The sequence below is a fragment of the Rhea pennata genome, chromosome 1, assembly GCF_028389875.1.
Source record: "Rhea pennata isolate bPtePen1 chromosome 1, bPtePen1.pri, whole genome shotgun sequence".
Lineage (NCBI taxonomy): Eukaryota > Metazoa > Chordata > Aves > Rheiformes > Rheidae > Rhea > Rhea pennata.
In genome coordinates, this window is record NC_084663.1 from 65,275,857 (window position 1) to 65,295,563 (window position 19,707).

At 39.4% G+C, this 19,707-nt stretch overlaps 1 protein-coding gene across 1 annotated transcript in view; it reads left to right on the forward strand.

Moving 5' to 3' along the window:
- Positions 1-622: 622 nt before the first annotated feature.
- Positions 623-19,707, forward strand: part of SYT10 (synaptotagmin 10) — a 33,697-nt gene continuing 14,612 nt past the window's right edge. The window contains exons 1-3 of the mRNA XM_062570061.1: positions 623-773; positions 12,577-12,934; positions 19,027-19,591. Coding sequence (XP_062426045.1) covers positions 623-773; positions 12,577-12,934; positions 19,027-19,591 — 1,074 coding nt within the window. The remainder of the gene's footprint in view (positions 774-12,576; positions 12,935-19,026; positions 19,592-19,707) is intronic.

The following is a 19,707-nucleotide window of genomic DNA, read 5'->3' on the forward strand; positions in this document are numbered from 1 at the left end:
CTTCGCCGCGCCCCGCCGCCGCGGCGGCTCGCGGCCGGCAGCCGTTAGCAGCCGTTGGCAGCCGTTACCCGCCGCCGCGCGCCCACCAACCACGGGGGGGGGGGGAGGAGGGGGAGAAGAGGGCAGACCCCCAAGCCGCGCGCCTCACCTCGTCCCCGCGGGGCGGCAGCAGCCAGACCCCGAGGGCAGCCGGGCGGGGCCACGGAAAACTTTCCGCCAGGGACGCGGCCGGCCCGCCCGGGCCCCGCCGCCACCTGCGCCCCCCTCTCCCCCCAACAGTGCGCGCCGTGCCGCCATTGGCCGAGCCGCTACCGAAGCCCGCTAGGCACAAAAGGCGTTGCTAAGGGGAGCCTTATTTTTTTCCCTCCTTTTTTTTTTTTTTTTTTTAATCTCCCCCCACCTTCATTACTACTTCGGAGCAGCGCCCGGGCTCACTCGCAGCGCGCCCGCTCCGCTCCGGTCCGCTCCGCGGCCACCTCTCTGCGCTGCCCCCCCCCCCCAACCCCCCGCTCCGGGCGCGGCGGCCGGCTGAGGCGGGCAGAGCGCCGCCGCCGCCGCCCTTCTCGGCCCCGCCGCCCCGCGCCGGCCATGGCGTAGCGGCCGCGGGAGGCCGGCGGCGAAGATGAGTTTCCCGGCGGAGGACGGCGTGGGCAGCCTGTGCCACAAGGCGCTGCAAATCATCTCCGAGCTGTGCCTCGGCGGGCAGGTGGAGCGGGAGAAGTGCGCCGGCATCTTCCCGCTGGAGACCGCCCGCCAGGGCATCGGCGGCACAGGTAGGGGCGCGGCCGCGGGGGCGGCGGAGGGGCCGGCGGGTGTTTCGTGTCCGCCAGCTCTGTGAGCCCCTCGGGAGCGCCGGGCAGCTCCCCGCTCGGCAGAGCCGACCCTCCGCTGCGGGGAGAACTGCGGGGGTGGAGGTAACTCGTCGGAAACCTCCAGCGTGGGATTTTGACTCCTGACGGTGTTGATCTTTGCCCGCGGATCTCCCTGTTGTCTTTATCTTTTAGAATCGGCGCTGCTCTTTTGCGTTATTCTGTACGGTACTGTCCAGGTTGGTGTGGTTTCGCACAGTACTTTTTTTTTTTTTTTCTTTTTTTTTTTTTTTTTTTTAGGGCGACCTTTGAAAATTAGACCAAGTTCTGTGCTTGATTTCTATCTGAAGTGATTATTAGTAACCTGTTCTGTCGGTGTATAAATGGAAATAGCTTGTCTCGTGGCCAGCAAATAACAAATGTACAGCTCAAATTAATAATAATAATTATACCAAGTCGTGAGAAGCAACAGGTCCTGAGGACGTGCCCCAGCCGTGGTTTTGCTACCGCGGTAGCTGCTACTATTTTCTTCTTCTTCATTATTATTATAATGCCGGCAGGTTTTACTGCAAAATCCGGACTGTTTGTATTATCTCAGAACAGAAAACTGTTGCCGCTTGCCTTCCTCAGAGCGGAGCGATCTTCTTCCCAACTTCGGTGCCTACGCGCGTCTCCCAGCGCTTTTGGCTGCCTTCAGACGTTTGGAGGCAGCGCGGAGGTTTTCCGCCGCCGAAGACGGGCGCGCCCCGGCCGCCGCGCCGCTAGCGGGGCCGCTCCGGCCCCGGCCACACCGTTGGGGCAGCAGCGCCGGCGAGGCAGGGGGGAGACGGGGCGTAACGTGGCTTTTGCACCAGCCCAGACCGCGCTTGTTGTTGTTTGTACCTGCAATCTACCGAGCGCGGGCTAGTCGCACGCTGCGTTAATCATCATCGTCCACATCGGAGGAGACTGCCTTAAAATAAAATTACTTTACGGAGCCTGGAAGAAAAAAAAAGGGGGGGGGGCTTTGAAAAGATTCGTTTCTCTGCCTGGCGTTTAGAGATTACTACACTGGGGTCAGTATTAGGTGGTTAAGCGAGTATTTTTGTATAAACAAGTGGGATGTGAAGGATACAAAAATGTCCAGAAAGGTAAAGCAAGGTTTGCTCTTCAGAAAATGTGAATCTTCAATGCTTGCCTTGATACTGCATTGCGTATGGTAACAAGAGCTTCTTTTTGTACATTTCGTCAGTCAACAGTGTTGTTGGAGTTTTACATTTGAAATCCTTAATTTGAAATTGTTGAATTACAAGAAGTTGGTAATTGGCAGATCAGGGGCTTGAACCGCTGATCCCACATCTCAGCTAAGTCCCTAAACCTCACATTTTCCTGCTGTAAAAGAAACCATTATTAGATGATAGGTGTCAAATGTATTTACACTCACATTAAATTAAACGTTGTCTCATTAATTAATAGCATGGCTAGTAAGCATATTTAAATACTTTCTGACTCCAGAGAAAGAACAAACAGACAGTCATTGTTGGCACTTGATAGTATTTTAATATGTAAACTTGGATAGAGAAGATAAAAATATCACTCGTGTGAGTACACTCACGTGAATTTTATGAAGTGTAAGCTGTAATTATAGTGCTTAAGAGAAATATGGTTATTGAAAGGTGAACAGACAACTGTGGAGATGTCTCTCTTCTAGTCTTAAAAAGCATGGAGAGTTCCTATTAATTTCTATGAATAAAGTTATCCACAATGTTGAACATACATCCATTCATTAAAGGTGGAAAGGTTAAATGTTCTCTGTCTTCATTCTGCCAGTGAAGCCATAAATGTTTGTGTTTTTTTTCTGGTAGATCTGTGCCTGGTACAAAGGATAGTAGCATTTGGTGTGAGAGTCCATATCACATAGCCATATTCTTCTGTGGCTGAGTAAATTATGCTCACTTCTGTGGTCATACGGCTGCAAGTGTTCCTACTCTCTCGGGGGAGAAAGGAGCAGTGCTAAAGTACCCCTGACAATTTTGCTATGTCTCCAAACAGTGATGAGCAGAGAGCTCTTCCTCAACGCATGTCCAGGCTGGGTGGTACACATCATGAAACCATTTCAGTTATTTGCTGTCTTGGGCTCTGTGCAGCTATAGCAGCTTGTTGGGAATCAGCAACTGCAAAAAGCCCTGAAGTGTGCAGAGAAGAAACCAGCAGAGTAAGAGTAAGATGTTTGAGTTGTTAGGGGAGCTTATTGAGGACGTGGAGAGGATAAAGAAAAGCCCGTGAGTGGGTTATTACAGTATAATAGATTATTTCTGTATGTTGTTATATTATAGAATGCTAAATACTATAATTACTATAAGTAAAATACTAACACTAAAGTGAAAATCCAATGCTAGGAGACCACACAAAAAGAGATGAGAAAATAAGAGCAGTCTATATACTGGCAGAATATTCCCACTTTGAATGCTGTCTTCATTCTGGTTTCTCCAACTGAAAAAGCAGATACCTAGAAGTGACACAAGATAGCATAAGTAAGAATCACTAGTGAGATTCCATTGGAGCAAAGAAGGTTAAAAGACTAAGAGACCCACATTTGGAAAGGAGAGAATAATATAAGTTGTATTTCAGAAAGTAAAAGAGGGGATAGTAAAAAGGAAAGCAGACCACTTCTGTTTAATACAAGAATAAAAACATGCACAGGAAGTCAAGAATATTAGACAACTAAAACTGTTGTAATATGGTTATATTGTAGGTGTGATAATTGCCTTTTGATCAGTAAGAGTGTAAAGAGCAGCTGAGCTTCTTAGAGGAACCAGATAGCTGAGAAAAAACATTCGCTGCCCAAATCCTAGGCTAAAAGCAAAGTTTGAGAGAGTATTAACTTTGTCCCAAGTTTCATTAGCAAGTGCAGGGGCTGGGCACTAATTTTGTGGTTATGTATGTGTCTAGGTATGAGAATGAAACATAACAGAGTCAAACACAGATGACAGGAAGCCAGAGACACAGACAGAATAAAAATAGAGAGTATGGCTTTGGGGAAACAGAGCACAACAAAATAAAACAACAAAGCAGGAAGGAGAGCTATTCAGGTATACTGGTGACTAAAATGAGACTTAGGATAATGAATAAGAAAATAACCTCCCCATGTTCAATTCCCCTTATTGTCAGAGAAGTAAGAGTTTGAAGATTCTTTTTGGACAAACAGGGTTGCATCAGTGAAATCCTTGATTTTTCATTTTTTTCTCCCTCCCAGTGACAGCAGCAAAACCTTAAAACTCTCATTTACTGCTCACCACTTGGGTCAAGAAGGGGTAATCGTAACTAATCTATGGAACACACAGCAAAGAACCTTACTGAGAAAAATATTTTCTGAATTTCTAAGAGCATTAGACAGTTAGTGAAGATACAACATCTGCTGTTATATTTTCTGCCCTGGTAATTACAAGGACTATTAATTCTCATGTCTCGGAGGACTGTTCAAGAGAAAAGATTAGGAAGCTATTTACATTTATGGTACCTTTGTATAGTTTGATGACTCTTTAAGCTTTCCTCTAAAAAGTATGTTTTTGGCAAATTGCAGAATTAGATGTGCAACTGATTTTTCTTACAGACACCTCCTTTACTTCCAATACATTTTAGCAAAATTATTAAGGTATTTGTCAAATAATGGGAAGAATTCATTTGGAAAATAAATGGGAGCTACAGGTGCGGGATTGTGCCTACCAAAATTGGTCTTTAATCCAAAAAAAAAATATTTGCTAGAAATGTCTAATTTCACATGTGCAGCTTGACTGTACCTGTATTTATACTCTGGTTATCTGGTTAATAAAGAACTCCACTTTTGCCAGTATCCCTCCTGATTTTCAAAGAAGCTGAGTACATCAGAGTTCTAGCTGGGGGCAGTTTCTAAAAGTTAAGCCAGTTGCATGAAGTGTAGTGAAAGGAGGTGAATCCTGCTTTACAGACACATGTTTAAAATTCATTGCCATTGCATATCCTCTGCAAATGGCAGGCATCTGCTGCTGTTGTTGCCTTTGTTTTTTGGTCTGCCAATGCTACAGAACTTCAGAATTTCATTACCAGTTCTCATGGGGTACCAGCATCCAGAACCGAGCCAGGAACCCAGTGGTTATCAATCAGGAGGACATGTTTTAGCCAGTGGTCTGCAGAGTGATGTTGACTCTGGCTTATCAGACAATAAATTTCTAAGTTGATCATGCAGAGAACATCTGCTTCTCCAGGTTCCTTAGTTGCCTAAATATTCTACTCTCAATTATTTTATTATCATAAAAGCTCAACCAACTAAATTTCTAACCCTCCCCCTAGCTGACAGTTTACTATGGGAGTATAGAAGTAATAAGAACACACTGGAGCACCCTAGACATTGCCATCCTGTCGTACAGTCTATTTCTTCCTAGAAGAGCAGAGTCATGGGTCCTCCTGCTGTAGCCACTTTGAGTGGCTCTGTCAGCCATCAGCTGCTTCACTGCCAGCTCTCCGTGCTGATGGCAGCTGATGAATCTCATTCAGCCCTGTTTCCCTTAAACATACATATGCACACATATATATTTAGTGTAAGCTGTAAGTGTACTTACAGCCAGCCTTTTCTTGGCTTAACTGGATAACAGTCCTGTTCTCTGCCTGGATCCATTTGGAGAAGAGAAACAGATTTACTCAGTAATATGTTATCAAGTTCCTCTTAACTGTGCCGACACAAGCATGAAGGGGACTGCAAATGACTTGAATGAATGTGAAGAATACTGTGATCAATGTGGGAATGTTGCACAAGAAAGGCACATTTTTCTTCATAAGAAAGTAACTGTTGTGTATAACAATTGAGCATTCTGCAATAGAGAAATGGAATAAAATTAAATAATAAACATTTGAGCGGGTAACATATAGATCAAATTATTTATGCTGTAACTCATAACCTGGTCAGAGCAAAGTTATTACCAGAGAGAAATACGGTTTGGTGGGGAAGAAAAAGTGCAGGGTTACTGAAAACTATGCTTTCCAAAATCGGTATTAACAAGCTGTGAAAAACAAAAGTGCATCTAATTCAGCAGCATAAAGGTAGAACAGAGGGCTAAACATACTACAGAGACCAGACTAATTTACAGTAAAAGCAAAGGCAGTCAAAACAATGCAGAAGTACTCAACATAAAGAGCAGTGATACACAATAAAAACAAGAGTTGTGAAAAAGAATCTTCCTACTTCATCATTTTTCGAAGAAATATAGATGAAAATACCAAAATGTTTACACAGCTGGAGATCAAATCTGTGATGATGAAGATAAGGAGACACAGTGCTTTCCTGGGTCTCATCATATGTGTGAGATTATTGTTACCTAATGTTGGGCTTGAATAAATGTAACCAGAACGGTTCAAAAATGACACTTGAGCTGTGTGAACCTTGTTATAGCTATGGCATGTTCAAGATTAATGGCTGTCCTATGGGCCTAAAATGTGTTTTCATTTCATTTTCTTGTCTGAAAGAGGATAATGAGGTATTCTTGCAGATATTTACAGACACATTCTCACAAATATGAGAACAACATGAGACCAAGCCCAAAGCTGTTTTGGGGGGTAATAGAAGGCAAGGAGGGGGCAGATTCAGGCTGAGCATAGATGGAAGTTTATCTCCCAAAGAGATTAAATGAGAGTTAGAAAGTACTAAGGTAGATAGGCTGGAAAAAGCCTTGGAAGTAGAGTCAAATAATCTATGTTTTGAGTGATAGAGGCCAGCATTTAGTGCAACAGATTTTACTCCCTACACTGCAGGCAAAACATGATGACCCAGTCAGGTAAAGTGAGAACCATCTTTTCTAATTACGTACAGCATACTAATCATGTGCTGAGGCTCATAGTTACACAGCTGTTGTGGCAGGTTGCTTCTGATTTCTCAAAAACAGAAGGCCAGGAAAAGACTAATAAGCTTTTAAGAAATACCTGCATTCCAGTATCTGGAATTACCTACTATGTGACACCACTTAAAAGGCCCATATGTGGAGTTTGAAATGGCAAAAAGGGTGTTTCCTTTGTGGCTTCATAACTGTAGATGCTTACATGCATTAATAAATAACTTAGATAAAACTATTTTGATGAAAGATTAATAATTTTATATGCTGTAAGTATGTAATAAATCAGTGATACATGACTCCTCCTGACTTCCTTTACTGTTAAAAAACATGACACTTTAAAGCCCTGTTAGCTTTAAGAAGCAATAAACCAGCCAGTAGATGGTGATAACTGTTTTGAGCAAATTCCTACATCATCAGACCAAATTAACAGCATGGGAGGGAACACGTTTACAACAGGGCTAGAGTCAAAAAAATTGAGGAAGACCTTCAAAGTACATTTTTTTCATGAGAAGTGGAAGTCATATCTAGACTTTTAAATGATAAACTGTTTTTTGCAGTTTGAAAGGTAGGTCAGTGTTTCAAGGTTCAGCTTAAGGGAGAAAATACAAGACGCTGTATCTGTTACTTTCTGAGTCATGCTGAAGCATTGTGTCCCCAGTCCATTTTATTTGGATGAAATGGAGGTAATCGTGGAAGATCTACTAATGCCAAGTAAAAATGAAAACAAACAACTTTTGATATTTTTCAAATTTTCTCAAGGAAAAATGAACAGCAGAAATGCTGAGTTGGACCACCTAGTTCAGCTACATGGGGATGAAGGAGATCTGCTGGACCCAAACATTGATAAAGGCTCCTTCTTCCCTCCACCTCAGAAAACCTCTGGAAATACAGAGGCATATTAAGTTACCTGAATGAGCTGACTCTTGATGTTCTAGAAGTCAATTCCATTTACAACAGACCCCTTATGGATGGTTAGCAAGAGAAAAGAATTAAAAAGAGTGCTTTTTAAAAAGTTAGAGACAGTGTTCTTTTTAAGTATAAAGAGTAACCCAGATCTATTATATACCAAGAGGGAACCAAAAGAGACTATATAATCCCTTTTTTCCATAAGTTCCTCCTCCCACACTCGCTTTGCTGACAAGAGCAGGTTCTCAGTGTAGTGCTTCACAGGCATGTCAGACACAGCTCATCTCCTGCCAGCCAAAAGCAATCGCAGCAGGCGCATCTAAAGCTGGTGCAATACTACTGTGCTCTGCAGTAGTCGTGGAGTATGAGTCTGGGGTGCACTCTTGTCCTGCAGACTCGTCCCCATCCCTTAATCTCTGGAAGGAGCTATGTGACTGGAAGCACTTCTGCATATCCTCTGGCATGTGATCTGACTTGCGAGAGGGACCCAATTGTGTGATTTGGCACAGTTATAGTGGATTACCTCTGCGTTGTTCTGCCTGACACTTACACACATGGACAACGAAATCACAGCACACACTGGTCTCTCTCTATGCAAGCTCATGGGTTGATGAAGCATCTTTTCTTCCAGGCTAAGCATCAAGGGATATATGCTGTAAGGGCTCTCACCAAAATGTAAAAAAAACTTTATTTGATAGAAAACGGAAGTTTGCTAGCATGCATGTCTGTGAATAGATTTGTGTACAGAACTTGGCTGAGGCAAGTTTCAAACACAAACGGTTAGAAGCCATCATACAGAAAGCATTGCTCAAAGCAATCCCAGGCATCTAGAAAAAAAATGGGCATGTTTCCACATTACTTGCCTAATGTGAAACATTAGATGTCAAGGTGGAAATGTTTCTCAAGGGATTTATAAAAAATACAGAGAGATTTTGAAGGAAGGATAGTTCAGGCACTCCCAAAATAGACATGACTTTCTCAAATGAGAAATACAAAATGGCCTGAAATTTCAGCATCTTGAAAGAGTAATTTTAAATGGAAAACCATGAGTAAATAGGACACTTCCTGTCATGAAATTTGTCAAGACTGTGAAGATGGCATTATGGATAGAGGTATATAATGAAAAATCACCATGAGTGAACTGTTAACTCTATTGAAGTCACAGTAATATTTCCCATTAATCGGAAGGAGATATGTAAAAGACAGGATTTTCTCCATGTTCAAAAGTTTATCTGGCTTGTAAACAAGAATGACAAGGATAATGCTCCTTGCCCAGATAAATATTCAGAAAAGATGTCCTCTTCTGTTTGAACATGTAGCATTGAAAACAAGATGTAGTTCACCATGTTTTTTCTCTTCCTTCATAGAGAGAACATTGTTTAAACTACTGGCAATTAACAGTGTCCCAGCAGAATGAAAGCATCTCCATCTGCATCTAAAAACTTAAGCAATCTTTATTTTGTCACCAGTTTCACATCTTTAAATTATTCTAATATATATAGAATGCAACTTTTCTTGGATAATAAATGCACCCTTCAGTACCCATTTTCCTTCCCAGCCAGGTTTCCTTGATGGGGATGTGAAGAAATTCCTGGTCTGTAGAACTGTTTTGCAATGTTTTGTTGTCTTAAACAAAACTCCCTATAAACAGAGCAATATAGGAGATATACCAGTCTAACATATAGAGGGTTAGGGAAGCTCTGTTTGTCTGCTGTTCTACAGATGATTTCAGTCTTCAAATAGTAGCAAAATTCTCTTAATAGTTGTTCAATTGAGTGACTATCAGAAGTGAAGAAACAAAACAATATTCTGTAGCTTTTATGCCAATTTATGTGACACACTGATTGCTTTATAGCGATGATTACAGTAGATGTAATGAAATTAATTTTCTTTTGTAATGAGCTATTTTTTTAGTTAAATTCCTGGCAATTGTAGTATTTCATATTTTTGTTTAAGTATTTTGTATGAAAAAGTAAAATATGTGAGGCTCCTGAATTCATTGGTAAAATACCAGGTATGGAAACTATAAGTTAGAAAACGATTTCTAAAGTTAGCTCTAAGACATTGTTTTTGCTCTTGAGAGTTCAGACGTTTGATGCAGTTCTTTTGAGCTATAAAATACACATTTTCTGTAAAGATTTTGGGGCTGATTTAGAATTTGAAATAGGAAATACAGAAAAAAGGAGGGGAAGCATGAAAGATTGGAGTAGGTGTTTAAAAGGGACACCAAGTTATTTGAAGGCTGGAAAAAATGTCTTGCAGTGAGAAACTTAAAATAGGACTGATTAGAAATGCTTTGATGGAATGTTCTTCAGCTGAAGAACAAAACTGAAACTCTGCTGCAAGGGGTCAGTTTTCACATTTCTGGTTTTGAAATGTTTCTAACTGCTTCAAAGTTGTTGAAACACCCTATTTCAACATATTCTAAATGAAAAATTACAACTTTCTGTTCTAACAGTCTTCATCTCAAGGTGTAACCTATTTATGTCAAGTGTCTCTAAATTGAGCTGGAAATATTACAAATGACTCAAAATGATTTTTTTTTTTTTTTTTTTTTTTGGTGAGAAAGAGATGTTCATGAACATTTTGAAGAGTTGGACTTTGTGTTAGGTTTTGAGGGTGAAAAAACATTTTCTCCAACTTGATTGAAAATTCAACTGGTTCAGATATCAAAAACATTTCACTGGGGCAGAAATATTATCTACGTCTGTATTCATGAGTTGGATTTGTTATGGTCATTCTTTGGCCATTGAGGCCAACTCGCATGTAACAGCCTGCATCCATGCCATTAAACTCTGTCATCTACCAGAACAGAGGGGCCACATACAAACTGTCTGTTAGGAATGATCGTTGGCCTACCCTCATTCCTGAACCATGCCCAGAGATCGGTTGGGAGAGTATGAACTGTCCCAGGTTAAAACTGTTCCAGGAACTACTATGGGCAATTGGGCTTCAGTGACTGGGTTTGTTTCCTTGCATCATTTAGTTTCTTTGTATTTTGCATAGACATATGTTATGAGTACCAAACAGTTATTTAGTCTTTCATACAAAGACATAAAAGAAGCAGTGACTGTAAATTAGAACTACAAAATGCAAATTAGCAACACAAATTTGCAACAAAGAGATCACTATTGAAACAAGCTGTAAACTCGGCATCTCTTCATGTCTTGATGTTAAGATCGGACACTCTGCTACAGGATATGCACAAGCCAAATAAAAACTACTGAGCTCAGTAAAGGTAACAGAGTAAACAGTAGATCAAAACAAATAATCTGATACCTGGGGATACATTCTCCGCAAAAATCATACACAAAAGTGTTGTTCACTTCTTTATTACATTATTATTAGCTATAATTTTGCATTTAATTATATTATGTGTCTTAAATCAGAAGTTGCTGTAGAAGTTTCTCGTTAAGCTAACATGCAAATTCCACAGGCTACATTTTGATATTTATCTATAGAGAGAAAAGGGTGACATCTTTGTCAGGACTGTCAGGAAATGTTCAAGAAGGCATAGTTCTGATGAAGGCAGGGCAGCTGTTTGTGCCCAGCTCTCTAAATCAAGAAGCACATTCCCTGTCATTTCCTCTATGACACTGCCAGGACATGTATGAAGTAAAGTTATGCAGAACTGAGTCTTTCAAATCTCAAGACTGTAAACGTTCTGTGTTTTCTTTTGCTGCTTTCATGCCTTTTCATTTCAAATGGACCTGAGCTCGGTATTTGTTACTAAGTGATGTATCTGGTAATTATACGTTAATAAAAAAACCTCAAATTCTCAACTGGAAACTTAATCTCCCTAAGTGACCTATGTGCTACATTGTACTTCATGGAGCCAATACATGCCTAGAGGACTGTTTTTTTCCCCTGTGATCTCTTAGAAAAAAATATGTTTAAACTGGTGCACTTTTCTACTGGTTCAATTTAGTAGCCTGGAGCTATGGATGCAAAATATTAGCTGTAAAACTGCCAAGCCTTGTTGTAACAAGCAGCAATAGTTATTGCTTGAGGGATATTTAAACAGGATTTACTGAATATTTTTAAAATATACAAAAGGCTCTTTTCAAAAAGAAAGGATTTTTTAGTTATATTTATGATATTATATGATATTGGAAAAATTGAACTGAAACATGTCACATATAATAAAACTCCTAATTAGGGCCCTAACTGGCATTTCTCATGATCCACCATCTCATAAAATATGAGTGTGTTCACATACTCTAGTTGATAGGAAATCTATTTTCCTTACTTTGGCAGTGCTATTGGATATGTTAACCCACTGTGACAGAAAAAGTCAAATACAGGGCAGCAGTGGTAACTAATGTGTATGATATGATCTCTGTACAACTCAGAGTGTCCCTCAGTGAATTCTGACTCTAGCTTCAATTTCAAAGCAGAATTTTAGATACCAGCATATATATGCTGTCTTGATCTAGTAGCATTTAAGATTTAACCCCGATAACTGCAGCTTCTTAGTTATGACAGATTATAGTCTGTCCCTATTTTTGCCCATTAAACATATTTTAACATGTTTCTGAAGCAGCTAGCACATAGAGTTAAAGGTTTGAAAATCTCTAAATAAAATGTGTATCAGTCTGGGTATTTAGAACTGATGTGTCTTTATGCACATCTACATAAAATGTTGTCTGTGATTTAATTTTGGGGTAAGATCTGTTGCTGAGCCAGCATCCCTCAATAACAGTGCCTATGTGCATTTTGGACCATTTGGGTAGTCTCTTCCTTCTTGAGAAGTCTGGCTGATTATGTGTGGCTAGTGGTACAGCTATTGATCCTTAGCCTCAGCAATAATGGATGGAATATTTGTGAAGTAGATATTAGAGAATGATAATGTTTTAAAGGTATTATAAACGTGAATATCAAAAGGGAGGAATATTAAATAGAACTTTCAAACTCTACACAGGATAATCATTAAAATTCTTCCATCTCCTTACCTATGTTGTTTTTTTCCTCTCCGTGTTTGTCTGTCATGTTGGTCTCCTCTTTTTGATTCCTTGCAGACATCTCAGTGAGTCTGTTAGCAGTAGTCGTCAGCTTCTGCGGGCTCGCCTTGCTGGTAGTCTCGCTTTTTGTCTTTTGGAAGTTGTGTTGGCCCTGCTGGAGAAGCAAACCTCTCACTTCTAATGCCAGTAATATCCCTCAAAGCAACTCCAGTGCTCCTACAGAGGTTTTTGAGACCTGTGAGAAAAAAGAAGTTAAAGAAAATGGAAAGTCTTCAACAAAGGTACTTGAAGCTGCATTGAAAATTAGCCACACTTCACCTGATATACCAGCAGAGGTCCAGAATGCACTGAAAGAACATCTGATCAAACATGCACGCATGCAGAGGCAGATCACTGAGCCTACATCATCATCAAGGTAAGGGACACTCAAATTTATGGCGTATTTCTTGGGAATAGGTAAAAAGCAAGATCATTCTGCCCAAGAATTTCCCAGATCCTAGATTATTCACTGAGTTCTTCTAAGTTGTGGGTAAAACAGCAGTCATGTTAAGCCAAAGCCTCCATGTCCTATGAACAGAATATTCTGAAAAATAAGGTGCATCTTCAGTTACACAATTTTTTTAACATACAAACATTAAATCTATTATATTGTGCTGTTTTGTCAATATACATGTTACTACGTCAAGCATTTCCATTTTAAGTTTTGTGTACAGGGAAAACTTTATCAGGGTTATTTTTTAAAGTGCTGCAAGTCTGTGTAGTCTGGCTTTTCGGGAGATATTTTTATTGATACAACAGTTGCTTTTGCAGATGAAAGTTTCCTTCTTCATTAAATAAATGACAGATTTGTTGTTGATGGCACATTTCTTTAAGACACAGTTTGCCACTTTTAAAGGAATTAAAATCTTAGTCTAAAAATGTAGATCCTTTTGGAGTCATCTTAAAGCACTACAGATTTTATAAAGATTTTTAAATAAATATCAAGCATATAGCATAGCTGAAGTGATTTATTTTGTATTAAAGTGGAGGGGACAAACTTTTATGTTGTCTCAGGTACTGGATTATGTAGGTATGCAGTAAAAAAGAGATGTGCAGTGATCTATAGTGTCAAATAGGGTGTTTTTTTTTCTTTTTCCTCTGCACACATCATCATCAGATTTAATGCATGAGGAACAAACAATGAAATACAAAGGTCAGATCCTTCTTTATAAAAAGGAGAAGAAGAAGAATGTTTTCTAAACACAAAATAGGAAAATGAAGTTTAGAGGGAGGTCAGCTGTGGTATTGCATAATGATATAAATAATGGAATATAGGAAGTAGCTTTCACTCAGTAGATCATTTGCTAAATGAACACATGCTACTAAAGCAAAAAAGTTGCATTACAGTAAGCATTGGAGCCACCATATTGCAAAAGACACATTCTTTGCATTCAGTGGACAAATATTGTGCTGGCCTTCTGTGAGCTACTAAAACAGCATTTTGCCAGCCTAGTACATTCTTTGAGATGGGAAGTGCTGAAGTGCTTTTTTCCAGCCATTCCAACATGTGGAACAGCCCACAGGCAACCACAGGAGGCTACCAAAAATTAGAGCGCTCCAGCCAATGGAGATCTAATTGACTCTAGCAGCTCAACCATCTCCTGAATTTAGAGGCTGTACAGATGGCTTTAAGCTACATTGCCCTGCCTATGCCTGGCTCCAACTACTGTATCCATCTAATAAGAGGGGGAGCACAGTATCCAAGCCATTCTGAGGAACTTTTCCAAAATACTGGGAAGACAACTCTGAATTGTAATTGTCATACTGGAAGTAGAGGTACGAAAACTGATACAACTTAGCATGACAAAGGTATTTCTTAACAGGATATTATACAGCTGGATATTAATAGAAAGAGTTTTATCCACCATGTACCAACAGGTAAATCTAGTCAGATCACCATGTCCTAAATAGGCAGAAGAAAAAGCTAGTCAACAATGAACACAAATGCTCTCTGTGATACTGTAGAGAAAGAAAGATGTTCCAGGAACATGGTCCAGAGTAGTTTCAATACGGAAAATATTTCCACAGACCTCTGGAGTGATTGGATTGGGACCTAAACCCATAAAACATCCTTAAAGCTAAGGACAATTTTATGAAATTAAAACCTGTTATCAATCCTATTCTCTCTGCACAGGTTGGTAACTTTGTAAAGGAGCTTTTTTCTTTCTATCTCCTCTATATTATCAGTGTCAAATCTTTCTTCGGAGGAACAACTCCTTCTCTTTAAGTAGCCATCCCACCTTAGCCAATTAATAGTAGGATGTTTGGAGACATCATTATCCTTTACAGTTTGCTGAAAAACTCTGCACCCTTGTAATAAACCCTTTTGACTATGCAGAAATGCTGTTTTCTGTGTTTACAAATGCATTTTTTCTATACCTCTGCTTGTTTCACGAAGCTGCTTGCTTACTGAATTCTAAAATTCCCATAACCCATCTTAATTATGTATTAATGTATGAATTTCATGTATGTGATGAGGGCTGGACATCTGAACCAACTTTTTGTTTGTGTCACAGGTTGTTGGATCACAGAATTACTAAAAGCTGCCACAATATCCTTCCTTGGGAACCTTCAGAGAAAGGGAAGCCTTTAGCAGGCATGAAAGTAGCATAGCTTTCCCTTATACAACCTTCACTGCAAAACTATTTCATTGTACTTCAGAGTCCTGAGTGACCAGAATACACTATCTCCTAACTCTACTCAGTTGACAGGGGATCTAAGAGAAATATTTGTCATCTGGGTTGTGTCGTCTCACCTGAGCTTTTGCAAAGAAAAGAGTTGTAACAAATTCTCTGATAGCTACTCGTAATTTCTACCTACCTTGCCAAGCTGCCATGTGAAAGTCAAATGCTGTTTTTTGTCTTCTTGCAGCCACCAACTCTTAATAAAAGAAATAGAATCATATTAACTCATTCTAACTAAAGCACAAAGAATTTAAAAAGCCATTCAGAGCAATAATAAAATGTGCCTGATCACTTTTTCTGAACTGCACATTTAACATAGATATATGTTAGTGTAGGGAGATGGTATATTTTTGTTTAATTACCACTGTATCATTTTCATGGTTTCCAGTAATATGAAAAAGTCCTGCTTATTAAAAAAAAAAAAAAAAAAAAAAAAAAAACAGTTCTTAATCCCCATTAACTAGTAAACTACAATAGGTGGAGCATTCCTCCATCAATGCTGTACATTAAACTACATTTTAGTTCTGTGTTAAAGAGAACCACTCTTTGTAATACTTCAGGAGGGTATTTGATAATATAAATTACTGTTTCTGTGATACTCCTTCATTCTGGTGTTCATCTGTAGTTTCAAATGACATATTCTGAGCTATTTAGCATAGGTGGGAAAGGAGCTTGTCATTTAGCTCAGCAAAAACTAAGCTCCTAAGAGCATAAAGGCAAAAGTGAGGTGCTTGGGAATGTTAAGGTTAAAAAAAACTAAGTAGGTCTGTTGAATTTAGGTTTTTGCAGGAGAGACAGGAACCCTTTTTCTGTCTAAATGTCACTTCAGTGTCTGTGTCCATTCCTGGCTCTGGTCATAAAGATTAGCCTCATGTCATCCAGGAGAACTAAAACAGAGTCATCCGTCATAAACCTCAAATCATAGCAGAAATCACCATCCTATCCTTCTTTTCTGTCTTACTTATGGCAATTGTACCAAGTTAGGAATTAGCTTCCTACTATCATTATTCCTTTACAAGTACAATTTTGTACTGAGGATTTACCTACTGATTTACTATGCCTCAGAGTGTATTTGTTCTGAGTTAAGGAAGACATGCTTATTATATGAGTGCTACCTAAGAGCCAATAGTGGTCAAAGTACCTGGATTTGCACACGTTAGTAGCTTTGCAGCATCTTCACAACCTGGTTGCCTGTCATCCTTGTACTTCATTATAACAGTCATTAATTCCTTTGTTATTGCAGAACAAAAGAAGATAAATATGTTGCCATGACAACAATGAAGCATCTTAATAATTAACAGACCAATTAGCTATCTTGGTGAAATGCTGTGACTCAGAACAGATTCTAGGTGCTATGTAATTAGAATATTGGCTCAGCAGAGCAAAAGCGCTACTGATTACCACTTTGAATAATCTTAAAGCATTGGTTTACTCAGTGACACCTTGCAGCAATGACTAGCCTCACTAGAGGATCTTAACATAGATTTGAAATTTTGAATGGGGGTTAATAACTTAAAAATCATAGACTCGGGTTTTTACCTTTTATTTTACAGGTATTAACTCAGGTCATCTATGCAGAAGAATAAAAGCAAAAACACTTATTTTTATATCCAGCTTAATTCAAACACTGGAAAATGTCACACAGTCACTTTCACTGTTTCCCCTGCATAGGCAGTTTTCTCTACTGCTTGTCTGTGGCAGGGTTTGAACATGATTATCTGGGCATATCTGTACCACAGTCGCAGGTGTTGAGGAGCACTCAGAAAGGCCTGCCTGCACAGATTAATCTCCTTAGCACAGATTAAAAGTAGCTGTAACACAGATCTTTGTGGACTTTATTTTGAGGCAGAGATACCAGAGCACTAGCATATGAATTGTTGATTGCCCAAATTTTTATTGCCAGTACACTCTGGGTGGAGTCCAGTTCCCTCCTTGTGTTTGGCCCTCTGAGAACACCTACTAGGCTGAACTTTCCAGAGAACAAAGACAGAATAATAATTCTCAAATTCCTTGCTGACATGATGATTTTTTCTTTTTCTGACTTGCTTTGCCTTTTTAACTCCTCGCTCCATTCCATTGTGGACATTGTATGCTATGAATTTGGGGACTCTTAACATTTGAGGATAAAAAAATCTTTGAAGTGGTCTGTCTCTGGAAAAAATGTAGAATATGTTATCAGAGGTGTGTGTTATTTATTTAAATGGAAGATCGAAACACCTGGATTTTCTGGAGCCACTTCAAATCTAGACTGTGAAGTCCTCCATCGCCTCTTTTTGTGTTACAGTAGGGCTGTTCCCTACATCTAACACTGCAATAGCCAAAAGGGGAAATGTGCTTGTCTATTATTGATGACTGCAGATTACCCTCTTTTATCTCTGCTCAGCTAAACTGCAGTAGTTTTGTACTTTTTGTCTTCTGCAACCACTTCACTTACAGCACAAATACAAATAGTGTCTATGAAATGAGTCCTCATAGCTTTCAAATGGACAATTTGCATTTCTGGTTTAAAGAAGGAAGCACAGCTGTGTCACCTCTTGTTTTCAGAACACAACACCACAGAGAAACCAAGCAATAAGGCAGGCTGCATTTGGCATTAATAAGCAATTGATTGAAAAAGCAGAGGAAATTCTGACAATTAAATCATTTTCAATGGCAACTAAGTGTACTTGCAGGAGGAGATAGTGTGTTTTTTTCCTGGACAGACAGTAGAAGCAGTGAAACACCATGGAAGTGTGAATACACCCAAAGAAATGAACTGGACAATATGGTCATAATGGTACATGCTGATGAATAATTCTGTGAAGAATTTTGACCAACTTTCTTTTACTGCTGTAAGGCTGTATGGCACACACAGGTTTGATTTCACTCTTAATAGGAAAAGCAAAAATTTCCAATGGTGTTCACAGGTCAAGATAAACCCGTAAATACTCTGCATGTGCCACATAGTATCCAGAATTACAGGATTTTAAAAGTAACATGTCTTTGTAGGAGTACATGAATCATTTTTTTGATACACTACACATAAGAGTTTGAGAAGAAAAAAAAGCTATCACAAAAGAATGTTGACTAAAGCTTTGAAATGTATTATAGCCAGAATAAATATTCACAGTATTATTGGAGAAGGGAACTTGTACCTCACTGTAGCAAAGACCTAATACAAATATACAATATGTATTAGAATGGTGCCCTATATTGGCAAAGCACTATGCTGAAGACATCCAGGCATAGCTTTTCATGGCCTTTTCATGGCCTTTTCGGTCCTTTCACAGTAAGCAATGTTAAGTGTAGTTAATATTTAATTCAAAACAAAACAAAACAAAAACCAGCCTTCAGACAACAGGATGTATTGATGACAATGCTATGGATGATATTTTTTTTCTGCATGACTACACTTTATTTATACCCTAGCACTGTAGGAGCAAGCAGTGTTGGAGCTACCACTTACTACATGAAAGAACCTGAATTCAGTTTTAGCTGCATAGCCTGAAAACAATATTATAAATATATATATTGCTAGGACAATGGTGTGTCTCAGATCAAGATGGTCAATTCTGAATGATCATTTCCCTCAAGGATGTTTTAACATTTGAAAAACATTTGGGAGAATTGTTTTAAATTTATTTTTAGTAGATGAACCTTTATTAATTTTGACTTCTTGTATTTTCTGTTTAGTAACACGCAGATCTTTTCCAGGAGATAACAATGGCTCATTCTGTGTGTGTGTGTGTGTGTGCGTGTGTGTGTGTGTGTGTGTGTGTTTATGTATGTGTATGTATGTGTGCAGGCACAATTCTTTCAGGAGGCATTTACCAAGGCAGATGCAAGTGTCCAGTGTTGATTTTAACATGGGGACAGATCCAGTTTTACAAAGGGGAGAGACAACAACCAGCATTGGGAGAATAAAACCAGAACTCTACAAACAGAAGTCTGTGGATTCTGATGGGCAGCAAGAAGATGTGAAAACCTGTGGAAAACTTAATTTTATTCTCCGGTATGATTATGAAAATGAACTTCTTGTTGTCACAATTGTCAAAGCCTTAGATCTGCCTGCTAAAGACTTCACAGGAACATCCGACCCCTACGTTAAGATTTATCTGCTTCCAGATAGGAAAAAGAAGTTTCAGACACGAGTTCACAGAAAGACATTAAATCCTGTCTTTGATGAAATCTTTCAGTTTCCTGTAGCCTATGATCAACTCAGCAACAGGAAATTGCATTTCAGTGTTTATGATTTTGACAGATTTTCTAGACATGACATGATTGGGGAAGTTATTCTTGATAACCTTTTTGAAGTCTCAGATCTCTCCAGGGAAGCCAATGTATGGAAAGACATCCACTGTGCCACCACAGTAAGTAATATGTTCCAAAAGTGTTAACATGATATTTTCATTTCTCCTTTGTAGTTTGTGGCAGAGCATCCTGTTTATCAGCGTGTCTGAAAGAAGAAGAAAAAAGTTGTCAGTAT